This window comes from Staurois parvus, unplaced genomic scaffold, assembly GCF_062004578.1.
Source record: "Staurois parvus isolate SC_StPar_1 unplaced genomic scaffold, SC_StPar_1.0 ptg001065l, whole genome shotgun sequence".
In the NCBI taxonomy this organism is placed as follows: domain Eukaryota; kingdom Metazoa; phylum Chordata; class Amphibia; order Anura; family Ranidae; genus Staurois; species Staurois parvus.
Window position 1 is genome coordinate 904,039 of NW_028318861.1, and position 15,659 is coordinate 919,697.

Sequence of the window (15,659 nt, forward strand, 5' to 3'; positions counted from 1 at the left end):
TTAAAATGATTATCTGCTATATACGCACACAAAGTTTATCTCATCATGGACTTCCATGTGATTACTGGAGGTTGTTCTGTGTATTGGCCGTTTGTACCCACCGCTGAGCCCAGTTATCAGAGCAATAATGGAGCCCCTTTTGGAAATGCGCGTGTAAAACACCAGCAAGTATGAGTCCAGAAAATGGATGTAGCACCCTCCTAGATTCGTGCTAGGTTAGATCAATTTAGCTCTTAGTTCCACTGTAATCAGTTGAGCTGCATGTGGTTATTTTGGTCTGTTCTGTATTTCACCAGTTGCAGGTTTGATTGCTCTTCTCTGCATTCCAGAACTCTTTTGGTTGTCCTGGGACCTAGGTGTGGAGCTAGGCAAATGGACCACATGAGTATTTATACTGTCTCAGCCAAACCCTGTGAAAGACTGCACATATGGTTGCTAGGAAGGTGTATAAATAGTTTGAGGGGCAGAACATCAGTGTCTTCCTGCAAGGGATTGCACCTGTTCAGGTGGGGGGTGGCTACTCCTCACCTCAAACCACTGTTCATTGAGATACCAGCTAGGGCTAGCTGGGAGGCTAAACTTCAGTCCTGCTTTGGAGTTACTTGGATCTATGCTCAATCATCCCATCAAAGGAGTTCTGGAGAGTGTTATGAGTCTGGTTAACCTTTCTCTCACTGGAATATATCTGTGGTACTAGAAGGAGGCTTAAAATTACCTAAAAGGACATTTGTAATTACAGATCTGGTCGGGGATTTTGGGCCTGTTGTTAACAGAGAACAGTTCCTTGGCAGAAGATATATTTTTCTGAAGTTCCCCTATAGTGAAGAGTGTTCTCCATGTTTGTAACTAGTTTTGGAGTATCCCATACAGTTCCCTATCCCTGTCCAAGTTAGCCAAAAAAAAAAAAAAAAAAAAAAAGATACCCCTAGACTATTAACTGAGCCAATTGGAGAGGCCGTTGCTGTGTGCCTGGCTGTCTATGCACCACTTGCAAAAAACCTGGGCAATATACAGTACCAGTGGCTCCTTCGGGGGTGAGTGCTACATGTACAAATCCTGCAGCAGTCAAATTTTACAGTAAATCAATCCATTATGTTTGGGGCAATATTTTTTGGAATGCAAAAACAAGTATTGCTAAATCACATAATTTATTTTTAGGTCAAATAACATTATATTGCCAATAACAGGCTACATACTCCTTAGTCCACATTTTTACAGTCACCGGAAGCCCTGGTTCTGTTAAGATGCCTAAAATGAACTCAGAACTTCAGTTACAGTAGTGTAGAAAGGGTCTTTATGACAGGTAAGCTCATGCCAAATGTTAACTACCCAAAAAAATAAAATGCTTGGAATAGAAATGCTGGACATACCTGAGATCATGCAGTTCAGAACCAGAGCCAGTGATCAACAGGAACTCTCCAGGAGACAAATGGGACACAGTGAGCTCAGCATAGACTCGTCCTCTAGGAGTCAGCATGTGGCTTATGTTGGTAAAGCCCACCTGTAAAAACACAAAGTACCAAATAATACATGAACACATATCAACATACTAGTCATCAGCATCCCAAGTAAAAGTTCTACTTTTAATGATTGCCAATCACCAATGCAGGAAAAAAAAAAAAAAGAAATTATGCATAAAGCCATCTTAAGAGATAAAAAATAAGAAAAAAAATAAAGATTACTGTATCCTACAGGATTGCAGTTATCATCACTCATCATAACAAATACCTGATCCTATTGATCACATGTAACCTCTAAATTGTTGGGTGGCCACGTACAGCAATACATTTGTTAAATAGCCCATACACTGATAAGTTTTTTTCCCCCTTCTCTTGCTGTGGCTATTGCAGTTTGACAGCTGTCCCAGCCTCCCACAGTGGGAGATTTCAAAATACCCAAACAGTGTCTGCATCGGATTTCGTGCAGTCACTGTTTGGCCACATATTTCCCAGCAGGCTCCTACAAAAAAAGTTGATTGAACTTTTGACGAATAGAGCGTGACCAGCAGGGCCACTCACTGAATGAATTCCAACCCGCTTCTCAGGAACGTACAGTATATAGCCAGCTTTAGAGTTTGACTGTAGAAACCCCTTGCTGATCATAGTCTTCTCTGTCATACAACAAAAAATGAATATTGCTAAAACCTAAGAGACAGATGAATGGATGGCTTCATGACTTCAGAAAAATATAAATTAATGTTGGTGTACTTAGGGCCTATTCACATCAGAATGCAATCATATAATGTCATACATGACGGCAGACGGCAATAAAAAGCTCACAAAGTGTAGCTTCACAGTCACACCCTCCCCACCTCCTTGGTCCTCGCTGTACTTACCTCTTTGGGAGAGGAGTCCTCAGTGCCCAACGCAAATGGCATAGCAGTCTGGGGATTTGAAATCCCTACTCTTCTCTCTGTTTTCTGTAGTGCTTTGTGGACAGATCAGACCGATGGTCTGTGCCAGCACTGACCAATCAGAATCACTCTGATCCACCTCTACTGCTATAGTAAATGAACCTCAGTGGGTTTGCAGTGTGTAAGCTATCTTTTATCTCCGAATGACTTTTTTTCTTGACCAAAATACATTACAATTTTGAAAATATTTTTCTTAACTGTATAACGTTTCCTGCTTTGCTATGCCACACAGTGGTTTTGCTTTACGCTCATGTAGCAAGTCGTCTAGTCAGTCATGTCCTTGAAAGCAATACACTCCTTGTGGGGCCAATATCTTATCATAAACAGCTGCTAAACATGGAAGTTAAATAAGACTGAATCAAATACAGAGCTCTCACTGCAAATCTCTATATTGAGTGCCATAACAAAAATATAGAAGGGCAATCATTTAGAAATGTGAAAGTAATATCAAAATTTACAACAAATGATGCAAAAACATGAACCCTCTAGAAATGCCCATTGCTCTGAAGAGAAAGTATAGTGTAACTGTCAGTGACAATCAATAGCAGCCTTTAAAAATTCAAATGTAGTCAAGAATTCAAGTTTTGGCATCAATAAAATTAAAATAATATTGATTACTACAGGCTACCACACTTTGCGCATCATCAATGAATGTTGCTCTTCCTCACTAGCCAACAAAATCACAAACCCACATACCTTTGGAATGATATTGGCAAAAAGATGGTCCAGTAAATGAACAGCATCCTTTCCTTTCACAGTAAACTTGCCAAATGGAGTCAGGTCAATCACCCCCACCTTCTCCATGACCTGTTTATACTCCCGTTTCACCGGCTCAAACCAATTTGTCCTCCGGAAGCTTGGTCTATGAGAAAATAAATGGATATAAAATAGTAATGTCAAATAAACAGATGTCATCATAAAAGTATAACTTCAGACAAAGGAAGAGTGAAGTCCCGATTTCAATTTGGGAAATTCTCCTGATTTGGCTGTCTCAGTGACAGTGGTGAATAGGAGTGAACATAAAAAGAACCTGGTGCAGCTGTGCATGGTAGCCAATCAGCTTCTAGCGTCAGTTTGTTTAATTAAGCTTTGACAATAGAACCTGAAAACCGATTGGTTTTTGTGCAGAGCTGCACTAGATGTGGCACCATGCAGTTTTAGTAAATAACCCTCTTTGTGTTATCATCCTTGCACTGCTTCCTGAATACATCTCTGCGATCCCATTTTGTTTACTACCCCATGGTAATAAGAAAAGATAAATGCACTACTGCTGGCAGTTGGCAATAGATAGTAAATGGGCAAAACCAAACATTACATATATGATGCAATCTGAAATTAACAAAGCAATTTTTATTTTGCTCAGACATGTGCATGACAGTTTTACAAAGCAGCAGCAATTATTTACTCACTTATCTATATTTTTTATTTTTCTGGACAGAGTTTCCTAATCTTTGCGATGCCTCGAAAGATGGACACTTACTTGTATCCAGTATCATCTCCAGGCTTGTAAAACCAGTGAGGCTGTTCCCATCCCGCATGGAAGCCCATGGAACATTTTGTCTTCAGCTCTTCATATATTCCACTCATCCTTTCTGTTGGTCTTCCTGCAAATCTCTCTTCTTTGGGATAACCAACTAAATTCAAATATTCATATTTAATTTCACATAACCTATTTAAAAAAGGAAGAATAAAAAAAACTGGGGTCCGCCTCTTCCTCTATTTCTCTCCAAGCCTGCTTTACAATGATTTCCATAAAGGCTGAGGAAGCTTCAGTCACTTAGGGCTTTTATTCCATTTCTTTCCTCTATGTGGACCTGAAAGTGTTGGGAAATTATTGGGAAATAGGATTAAACATCTACAGTCCCTCATACTCAGAGAGAAGAGGCAGGATTTGTTCCCAGGTGCCAAGCTAGTGATAATCTCTGAAATGTGGATCACCTTACCCACCTGTTACACCAATGCAGGGTTACTGGGTTCCTCCTCTGTCTTGACATCAGCAAAGCATTTAATTCCATGTTAGGAGATTATATAATTTATAAACTTTTTAGGTCAAGAATTGGGAATTGCCTGCTCACCTGTGAAACAAGCTTTGTATTCCAGACCCTTGACCAAGATGCAGTATGCAAGCTACCTTTCTCAATCCTTTTTAATCCTCCATGGCAGGAGGCAAGGCAGCCCCCTTACCCTATTTGTGTTTATTCTGACCCTTGAGTCCCTGGTGATTGCCATTAGGGGGAATTGGGATATTTCCAGGGTCGTTTTCACAGGCCTTAACTTCAGAATCAGCTTGTATTTAGAAAACTCCCTCCTAACCCTTACCAAACCCAACATTCCCATCCCCAGTTTTGATGCTTTGTGGACCAATTTGCCCAGCTCTCAGGTTTCAGGATTAATTAGGCCAAATACACTGTTCTAACCATTACTCTTCGTTTGGGAGTATCTCATATCCAATCACACTTTGCCTTTGCCTGGGCAACTTCATCATTAGACTATTTAGGACTCAAGCTCACCATATATTATGCCTTCCTACTCAGATCCCTATATTCTGTCCTGTGGAATTGGGACTTTACTTTCTTTTCCTGTATAGGCCACATTAGCGTAGTGAAAATGACTCTCCTGCCTAAGATCTTACACTACTTCAGAGCATATGAGCTCCACCGAACTACTTTTGAATATTTCAGAGACACATCCTTACATCTATCTGGGCTCATAAATGATCAAGTGTTACACAATTCTCTCTTTACATAAATAGAGAAATGCTACCAAGCTATCCAGATTTTCCAACTTACTTTGCCAAGTGCAACTAGCGATACTTCCCTTTGGGATTTTCTACAGCAGCCTTTCTCAAACCTTTTAACATGGGGGAACCCTTGAAATAACTTTTTGGCTTCAGGGAACTTCTGTTAATTATTACATTAGTGAGATAGTTAGTGTGAAGAATTCTAACTTTTGTAGTCATTGGGAAGAATTCAGCTCTTACAGAATAGCTAAAATGATCATTGGTGTCAGTGGTTACTTGACTGAGAGGCAGATATCACTTATTGCTCGAGGAACCCCTAACAACCTCTGGAGGATGTCTGGTTGAGAAACCCTGTTCTAGAGATTCTGAACGCTGATCAAATCTCAATCACAGCTATACTTGGGCTCCTCCATTTAGCTTGTCCACCTTCTCTCGGCCTCTGAGGCTTCATAGCTTGAAAGTATGAGATTTGCTACGATACTCTATCAACTCTAGATTCTCTGGCTAATAACCCCCTCTTCCAGCCAAAGATGAATGATCCTAGGTCCTTCCCACTGTTTCTCATGTCCATCACTTTCTTACCTCCTGCCACTTTATTTTGTGTTTGGACTTGCAGGAACACCGTGATCGTTCCCAGATATCTACAGATTGAACACTGGATTTCCTCCCTTGCTTAGATCTTGGAATTCTCCTATACTAAATCACTCTTCAAACAGAATATATTTTTGATCCAGAATTTTTAGTTTTATCCAAATTCTGTTTCATGTTACGGTCATCCAAAGGTTACCCTAGAATAGCTGTTCTCCACCTCCCTATGCCAAGCCTCACTAACCCCCAGCAAAAGCTTGCCACCTTCCTTCCCTAACAGACTAAATAAATAGATCATTGCTGGAAGTTGGAAGAAACCTATGGTGGTCTTGCTAAAGTTTAAAATATTAATATGAATGTGCTGCTTGTCAATGAGAAATTCTAGTATCCTCACTGGCTAAAAACAAATTCTTAAAAGTCTGGAAACACTGGCTTGGATGTTGCCTTCCTACATTCAATCTATCTACCCTCAGTTGCCTACGATTGTTTTGTTTTGTCATATGTTCCTGGACCTTGAGGGCTGTTGGATCTCTTTTCTCTTCTTCTTCCTCTTTCCTACTATTTGTTTCTATAATTACCTCTTCCCCATCCCCTCTTCCTTAACTCTTTTCCACCATGGGCCCCTACTATTTACATTTATGATGGCATGTGGGTCAGGGAACATGGGTTACCTCCCCAGCATTAAAGTTTATGCATTGTTTTTAACTACCCTCTCTAATGTGTCATAGCCCTGGAGCATACTGCACTATTCTTTAGACTGCTCTGCATATTTTTGTACAATTCGATACAACCCCTGTGATACTATTGATCTGTATTTCCTTTAAAAATTCATTACAAAAACTGAATCAGGAGAAAAAAATTATTATTTACAGAAAACCTATACCAAGAAAATGAGGAGGGGCTGCCACTGAAGAAATCTCTTTTTAAAAATGCTTGTTTCCTGATTGTTATGCTGATCAAAAGCCTTCACAACATTCTGAGGCACAGCATAAAAAGAAGAATGTCAATCAGAAGTTCTGATTTTACTCTAACTTCACTAAGTGCATGCTTTTTCCAGGTCAGTATCTTGGAGGATATTCAAATTGTTATTGGAGTTGAAGTAACAGCATAAAATTTTAGTGGCCAGAGGTCAGATGAACATAAGTAATGGTGGCCTCCATATTCCTCTCTGGAAAAATTGTCTTTAAAGTCACTTTAATAAAAAATCTATGCCAGATTGTGGTTCAGTAGAATTCTTGCCTGGCACAGGAGGCCTAGATTCGATTCCCAGTCAATGCAGTTGTAGCCTCTTTGCATTGTAAGGGTGGGACTATGGTTCAGAAGGGAAGACTTTTTAATATGAAGCTAAGAACAACAACATTTTGCTGGTTGCAGGGTAAACGAAAAAAAAAAAAAAAAAAAGGGGTTAAAACAACACTTTGCTGACCTATGGCTCAGAAGAACAAGCATTCTTTAGTCACACCTATTTTTATCCATAGAAAGAAGTTGTACCAATGTTGTTGAATCCATAAGATTCTCTTGCTTTCAGTGCTGTATACCGTGTAGTGGTCCATCTGCCATATCTGTTTGGGTCTACTTCAATGAGATCGAAAGGAGGTTCTCCGTCTAGGATCCAGTCACTTAAGAACTTACCAATGCCTCCAGCATGGATGATACCATACCTAACAATAGAAAAAAAATTTAATGATATCAAAGCACTGAGCAGCTTTTCTAAGTAAATATTTAAAAAGAACATATCCCAATCACAATCATAAACAACAGAGTAGAGATAGAAAGAAAAAAAAGGGAGGAGATTAAACACATTTCTAATACAAAAGCTAAGCTCTACCAAAAATGTCCTGAATTGGATGAGGAGAGGAGGGTTTAATCAGTTTTTAAAGTCTTCCTCCCACCCGCAGCACAGCCAGGACAGACCAGAGTGTTTCTAACAGCCAGTCAGTCAAATTTGCCACGAGGGGTTGCGTGGTACAGTGTTGTGTTACCTGCCCTTCAGTGCATTCTTCAGCGAAATTCATAGAGAATTCACCAAAACCAGTGACAATGTAAGCTTGGCTTAAAAAGGACCTCTCCACACTTAAAGCAGACCTTGCACACAAATGCTGGCCCACCACTGCATGTATGATCACTGCATTACAGTTGGACAAAAAAAAAAAGTATGTATAGAAAAGTTAAAAGATATACCTCCCTTACACAAAGCTTCTGTTCATCGCTCCTAGGCAAGGTTCACACCACAATTCCTCCTTCAAGATTCTGGGAACACCAAGGATCCCAAATTGCATGAGAAGATGCTCCTGCACTGTACTAGGGTGATTATACATGGGGGGGAGGGCAGTATGTACTAATATGAATCAACATGAACCAGCAGAGATAATTTCTCAAGAGTCTTCACATCAAACCAAAATGCTACATTCACTTACCCAAAGCCAACAGCAACCCAGTAATTTCGGACACCTTGATGTGGTCCTACCATTGGAAGGATATCTGGAGAGTATGTTATGGGTCCAGAAACTATATTGATAATATCAGCATTTTTCAGCACAGGAACCATCTCCATTGCAGCTTCTACATGTTCCATAATTCTGTCTAGATCAGATTCAAACAATTCTTTCCCAAAACCTACAGAAAGAGTATTAGTTACAGGCTAACCTTGGCTATTGCGAACATTATTAATAAAATAAAGGTTAACAGTTATAATGTTTGTTAAAACAGGATTGCTTTATAGGCAGCCCCACCAGCAACCTATAACTTCCCTTTGTTCCCCTGATTCTCCAATTGGCTGCTGGGAGCAAAGAAAAGTAACCTGTACTCCAGGGTCTTGAGGGTGTGTGACCCATGCCCCTTCCTTCCAATTTTATAGTGTTGGTGCACAGCAATTGGCCAAGAACAGAGGAAGGGTCATCAGCCTATTTAGGCTCCAAGTTGTGACTTACACAGTTAACTCTCCCTCACTTCCTGTGAATAGAGTGTCAGGGAAGTGAAGGGAGAAAAAGTATGCAAATCTGGTGAGGCTGGCATTAAAGTGAACCTATAGGCAAAAGCACAGGTTCACTTTAAACCGAACCCCTGCTGCTGATAGATAAGGACTCAGTGCTAGTGCTGTGGATTTTAAGAATAAATAGCCCCACAGTGTCTGTAGCTACAAAGGTCATTGAGGGCTTGTTTTACAGATTTACTGCTTGTTAGGAATATATAAATGCTTTACTGTCCACAGTCTGACTAGAGTTTTATTTTAAAAAGTCAACTTTAAGTGTTACTAAATCCAGGACCCTGCATTCACTATATCCAGTCTCCCATAGTACACAGAACATGGAAATGCAATTATTTTAGTAAATATAAACTGCTAAATACCTTTTCTTATCAGCAGTTAAGCAGTTTTGTGACTTCTATCAGTGTCCAGCAGAGTACATGTCAAAGCTTGTGGGAAGAGTTTTCATTCTCTTCCCTGATTGTCCTATGAGGCTGCAGGACCCCTAACCTTCTGTTTGGACAGCGCTGATTGGTACTGTGCTGATCACATGCACACTTCCAAAAAAAAAAAAGAAAAAACACCTCTCTAGCAATACATACCAAACCGAGCATGTGCAGAATACCCCCAAAGCTCTATCAGCAGATGGACTGGGGACTGTGGAAGAAGCGGAGGATCAGAGAATACAGGATCAAACAGCCTTTTTACACAATGGATAGGATTAACCCACTTAGGTTCCGCAGTGAGTATAACAAGCATGTTTTACTGTATATACAGACAGACTTTACTGTTGTGGGTTTAGTAACACTTTACGAAAAAAGTATTACCTGGTGGTACTCCATTTGTTACCCAGGAATCTTGCATTTTCATTTTTTCTTGACTTTCATATGGTCCAAACAAAAGTCCATCCCTTTCCTGTCGTAAATAATATGATCCCTCCAAGTCTCGGAGGACTGGTATTTCCTTCTTTAAAGCTTTAACCTCTGGGACAGAACCAGTGACCACATACTGATGGTGCACAGGAATAAGAGGATGTTCCAGGCCTATCAACTTTCCGACCTCTCGTGCCCAGAAACCTAGGAGATGAATTCAATGATAGGGGATAATTAATTGAAAAGCACAGAATTTGCTTAGCTAGTCATAAAAAGGACAGATCTTCATGGGTATTAAAAAAAAATAAAAAAATTTGACAGTCCTTGTAACTGTCAAGACTCTGGGAGCACCCAAACATTTCTAGTGATGCAGACCACAGATGGCATCTTACTTTGGAAAAAGGAAAGATTTTTTTCTTTTCTGTGAGGAACAAATGTGCATTTGAGACTTGCATGCCTAATTGATCATAAGAATTACTGGGTTCATTATTAAAAAGTGGATCATGTATGACTAATGTTTTTCATTTGAAATAAAGAAGTCAGTTGCTTTCCCTTTTTCTTTAAAAAAGCATGCTTTAAAGAAAAATAGAAGTTGGTATTATGAGGAAAAGACCTCAGTTGCACAAATATCACAATGTACATACAGTTGTGTTCAAAATAATAGCAGTCAGACATCACTAACCTGATCAATCACTGTTTTTGGTAGAAATGATATTTCTACATGGCAAATAATTTACTAGCAGGTGTAGTAGAGTAATAGAAATCCAACAGACCCAACAGTCATGACATGCATGCTGCTGATTCTGTGTAATTGAATCACTAATTGAAAGGGGCATGTTCAAAATAATAGCAGTGTGGAGTTCTATTAGTGAGGTCATTCATTCTTTGAAAAACAGGTGGCAAGTATTGCCCTTATTTAAGGAAGGAAGGCAGCAAATGTTGTACATGCTGGTTACAGTGCATTTCTCTCTGAGATTTTGAGGAAAATTGGTAGTTCCAGACATTGTTCAGAAGAACAGCGTGCCTTTATTAAAAAGTTGATTGGAGAGGGGAAAACATATAAAGAAGTGCAGAAAATGATAGGCTGCTCAGATAAAAATGATCGCAAATGCTTTAACCAATTCAATACCGGGCAATTTTACACCTTCCTGCCCAGGCCAGTTTTCAGCTTTCAGCGCTCTCACACTTTGAATGACAATTGCGCGGTCATACAACATTGTACCCAAACTAAAATTTTATCATTTTCTTCACACAACTAGAGCTTTCTTTTGGTAGTATTTAATCACCACTGGGGTTTTTATATTTTGCTAAATTAACAAAAAAAAGACCAAAATTTTTGAAAAAAAAAAAAACACGTTTTTCTTTGTTTCCGTTATAAAAGTTTGCAAATAAATAATTGTTCTTCATAAATTTAGGCCGAGATGTATTCTGCTACATGTCTTTGGTGAAAATAACCCAAATTAGGATGTATTTTTTAGTTTGTAGGAAAGTTATAGAGTTCACAAACTATGGTATAGATCTGAATATTGATCAATCCTGAAGTACTGACAGCCAATCTAATTTCTTGAGGTCCAAGAATGTCAGAACAGTACAGATATCCCCCAAATGACCCCTTTTTGCAAAGTAGACGGTCCGACGTACTTCATAAGAGGCATGGCGAGTTTTTTGAAGTTGTATTTTTTTTGTCATAATTTTTCAGAAAATTAAAAAAATGAGTTTCACTATTTTTTTTTTTATACATATGGTCACCAGTGCAGTACAGCATCATCATATAACTGGCATGGTCGGTGATCAGGGGCACTGACTGGTAACAGTAGGAAAACAAAAAACATATACAATTTTTTTTTTCTTCTTTTATTAATTTATTTTTCTTTTTTTAAGATTTTTTCACTATGTCCAAAAGTAGTACATTACCATTAGTAACATTGTGTTGTTTTTTTTTTGTTTTGTTTTTTTTTTACACAATTTGCTTATAGCAAAGAATTACTTTGCTACAAGCAAGCACTTACCTGAATGGCATCGATTCATTCAGGGTTTGTGTTTTTTTTTTTTTTTTTGTGCTTAGCTGTGATTTGGCCACAGCTAATCACATGACACGTGCATGTGATTAGCTGTGACCATTCACAGCTAGACTCTAGTATACAATGGATGGCATGAATGAAGCCATCCATTGTATACAACTGTCATGTGACCTGCTGTGATTGGTCACAGCAGGTCACATGGTACCGGCAACGGGGGCCGATATTCAGATCTGTCATCGGCCGTGTCCGAGGTACACGGCCAGTGACAGATCGCGCCGCTGCACGGCTCTGCAGGAGCGCGCTCTGCGCATGTGCGGGAGGATGCCATATGGCGTCCACCCGGAACGCTGATGACATTTGCCGGCCGCCATTCGGCCATAGGGTGGGCGGCAAATGGTTAAAATGGCAACCAAAACCTGAAAGACAGCGAAAAACTAACATTCGAATGGATAGAAGAATAGCCAAAATGGCAAGGACTCAGCCAACAATCAGCTCCAGGAAGATCAAAGAAGGTCTAAAGTTACCTGTGAGTACTGTTACAATTAGAAGACGCCTATGTGAAGCCAAGCTATCTGCAAGAAGCCCCCACAAAGACCCACTGTTGAAAAAAAAGACGCGCTGAAGAGGTTACAATTTGCCAAAGAGCACATTGACTGGCCTAAAGAGAAATGGCGCAACATTTTGTGGACTGATGAAAGTAAGATTGTTCTTTTTGGGTCTAGTGGCCGGAGACAGTTTGTCAGACGACCCCCAAACACTGAATTCAAGCCACAGTACACTGTGAATACAGTGAAGCATGGTTGCGCAAGCATCATGATATGGGGATGTTTCTCATACTACGGTGTTGGGCCTATTTATCGCATACCAGGGATCATGGATCAGTTTGAATACATCAGAATACTTGAAGAGGTTATGCTGCCTTATGCTGAAGAGGAAATGCCCTTGAAATGGGTGTTCCAACAAGACAACGACCCCAAACACACCAGTAATCGTGCAACATCTTGGTTCCAGACCAACAAGATTGACGTTATGGAGTGGCCAGCCCAATCCCCGGATCTTAATCCAATAGAAAACTTGTGGGGTGACATCAAAAATGCAGTTTCTGAGGCAAAACCAAGAAAGAGAGAAGAACTGTGGAATGTAGTCCAATCATCCTGGGCTTTAATACCTGTTCACAGGTGCCAGAAGTTGGTTGACTCCATGCAACACAGATGTACAGCAGTTCTCAGAAACAGTGCTTATACAACTAAATATTAATTAAGTGATTCAAAGGAAAGCAAAATCTTCAAACATTTTTCAGTTTATATAGTGAATGTTTGAGTTTGTAAAGAAGAATACAAACACTGCTATTTTTTTGAATAGTCTAATATTCACTTTTCTTCAATTTTTTTTAGAGGAACAACACAAATGTGATATATTTTTCTTCACGTTTTGATTTGGAATAGAATGTGTAGTGTTCCCAATGCATTTGTGTGGATGGAAATAAAAGCTATTAGAAGGATTTTGAGCTTTATTCACTTTTTTCACCACACTATTATTTTGAACACAACTGTATAAGGAGGTACTGTATTATTATTATCATCATTACACAGGATTTATATAGCGCCAACAGTTTGCGCAGCGCTTTACAAAATGAAGGTAGACATTACAGCTACACTACAATTTGGTACAAGAGGAAACAGAGGGCCTTGCACGTTAGAGCTTACAATCTAGGAGGAGTACTGTATCTTTACAAGCAAAAAAGTAAGAATCGCAAACATCTAAGGAAATCATAACTGGTCAGCCAGTAAAGTCTGTACAGGTTATATGCTGTTCAGACAACTGTAAGCTGTGGGTGGAGGGCACAAGTGTCCTGTCCAAACTCTCACAGGCAGCCTGTCCAACTCTATGAGACTGATAGCTGCTGCAGCAAGACGGTGCACCTACCTATACAAACTTTTAGGGTAGTATGCACCTTCTGCCCTCATTGTTGATGCCACTAGGTGCACCTTCCAGCTCCATCCATCTGCAGCAGCTGTCAGAATTTTAGGGTTCATGTACACTGCAGCTGGTAAATTCACGTTTAGGATCTTTTTTGCGTTTTTTTTCAGCAGCCCCTGAACTCTCCCTAATATTTTCCTATGTGTCCATGTACACATAGTCGTTTACAGTCGTTTTTTTGAACGCACCAAACTTGCGTTCAGGAGTAGATTTTACTGACATTCAAATGCCAAACGCTTGTAAACGTGGTTAACCGTGTTTACGTTTAGAAGCGTTTAACTGTTCCATGTCCAGAGCCTTTTTTCATCATCAGAAATGCACGCAGAGCATTTTCCAGGTACTCAAATGGACCTCGCACACCAGCGCAGTCAGTTCCAGGTTTTGCGTGATGGAAAAAATGGTAGAACGTGCCGCATTATGCTCATGATGGGATCCATAGTGAATACAACCATAAAAGACAGGAAATCTCAACACATACTGATCTCTCTGCTTCTGCTCTCTCAATTTCTCTCAAAATGTCTGAAATAGTTAATTTTTTACTGTTTTTCAGTGCATTCTGGGCATTTGGGAAGGTCTCCTGAGGTTATCTTTTAAAAACGCTTCTATACGCAAACGCACATAAACATGGTATGCAAAGCTAAACTAAATTTTTTTAACCTGCGTTTTCCAGCAGTCAGTTTCTATTATTCAGAAGAGTTTTCCAAACTCCCCATGTACATGAGCCCTTAGGCTTCATGTACACTGGAACTGCCATAGAGGTTAACTTTACTGCAGAAAAACCATGTGGCAAAAACATGTGTAAATGCTCTGCCATGTTTAGTCATGTTTAGCGCTTGGACGTTTATTTATTTCATTGGCCAGAGTACTTGCCATGCATTAATTTGCAGTGTTTTTCCTTTTTTTGCCCAAAACGTTCCTCTCCTGAATGCGATTCTTCTGCGTTCAGTAGAGGAACGTTTTGCTGCCCCTAAACTCTGGTAAAAGCCTATGTGTACATGGACACATAGGCTTTTTATTGAGCGGAGTTTGGGGGCTTTGGCAAAAAAAAAAAAAAAAAAAACGCTAAAAGCTCCTGAACTCACGTTTAGGAGCAGCAGTGTGCATGAATCCTTATATCGTTTGACAGGCTGCCGGCAATGAGGATGAATGATGTGCCTGTGCCCTCCACCCACAGCTAAACACCAGAACGTCATGAACTGCTGCTAAACACCCAGTGTGCATGGGGCATTAGATCAAAAGGACATAAAAAGGCAATCCGCTTAAAAAAAGCAGACAGCAAGTTATGGGGGTGTCATAAAAGAAGTTGTATTATCTAACATTTGTGAGTCAAATAGTGTTCAAAATTCAAAGCTGTACACTATGAAACATTTCGGAGACTGCAGCTAATTACACACCAAATTTTCTGAAAGGTTTCTAAAAGCAATGGAGCTGCTTAGATGCTGTCTGATCCAGTTAATTCTGGTTCTGCTGCCTGATCTTGGCTCTGAATAGACTTCACTAAACATTTTAGCTGTTCCAAGCCAGGAAACATGAAGCCAGCTCCACTTGGCACCAGCGCTATATAGACATGAATCCAAGTGGGAGGGGCATGCTAGAAGAGCGTAGTAAAAGCTTCCCCACGACCACACTCACTGGGTCTATTTTTCTACCATAAAAACATTTCTTACTTCACATTCACAATCCCTGCCTTCATACCGTCCCACTTAAAGCATACATCATTCTTCTTTACTTTTTCTTTGTGACTCTAGTTATCTAGCTCATCTGGTAGTTATATGTATTTGAATAATTAATATTTTAAAAAGGTTTTATGAATAACCTTTAAATATTAGTTAATGAAAATCATTCTGTTATTAGGGCCATGGCTGATGAACAATCAGTGGCAGTACAGAGCAACTAGCAACTGAAGGCGCTATATAAGTGTAGCTCGGCAGATGAGATGATACATGCTAGCAAGTATTAAAGAGAATCTCTCACCTACAAATGAATGACTGGCATCAATTTACTGCTTTCTACTCCATCCAGTTTCTACATTGCTGACAGACTGAATTGTCAGCAAGAATATAAAAAAAAGGCGGCATAG

The 15,659-nt window shown here is 39.7% G+C and overlaps 1 protein-coding gene across 3 annotated transcripts in view; it reads right to left on the minus strand.

Moving 5' to 3' along the window:
• The window catches only part of DMGDH (dimethylglycine dehydrogenase), a 55,694-nt gene that overhangs the window by 14,931 nt on the left and 25,104 nt on the right, over positions 1–15,659 (minus strand). For all 3 annotated transcript variants that reach the window (XM_089658364.1, XM_089658365.1, XM_089658363.1), the window contains exons 6-11: positions 9,534–9,782; positions 8,159–8,357; positions 7,233–7,402; positions 3,894–4,047; positions 3,110–3,275; positions 1,371–1,501 (exon numbers count right to left, since the gene is read on the minus strand). In XM_089658364.1, coding sequence (XP_089514490.1) covers positions 1,371–1,501; positions 3,110–3,275; positions 3,894–4,047; positions 7,233–7,402; positions 8,159–8,357; positions 9,534–9,782 — 1,069 coding nt within the window. The remainder of the gene's footprint in view (positions 1–1,370; positions 1,502–3,109; positions 3,276–3,893; positions 4,048–7,232; positions 7,403–8,158; positions 8,358–9,533; positions 9,783–15,659) is intronic.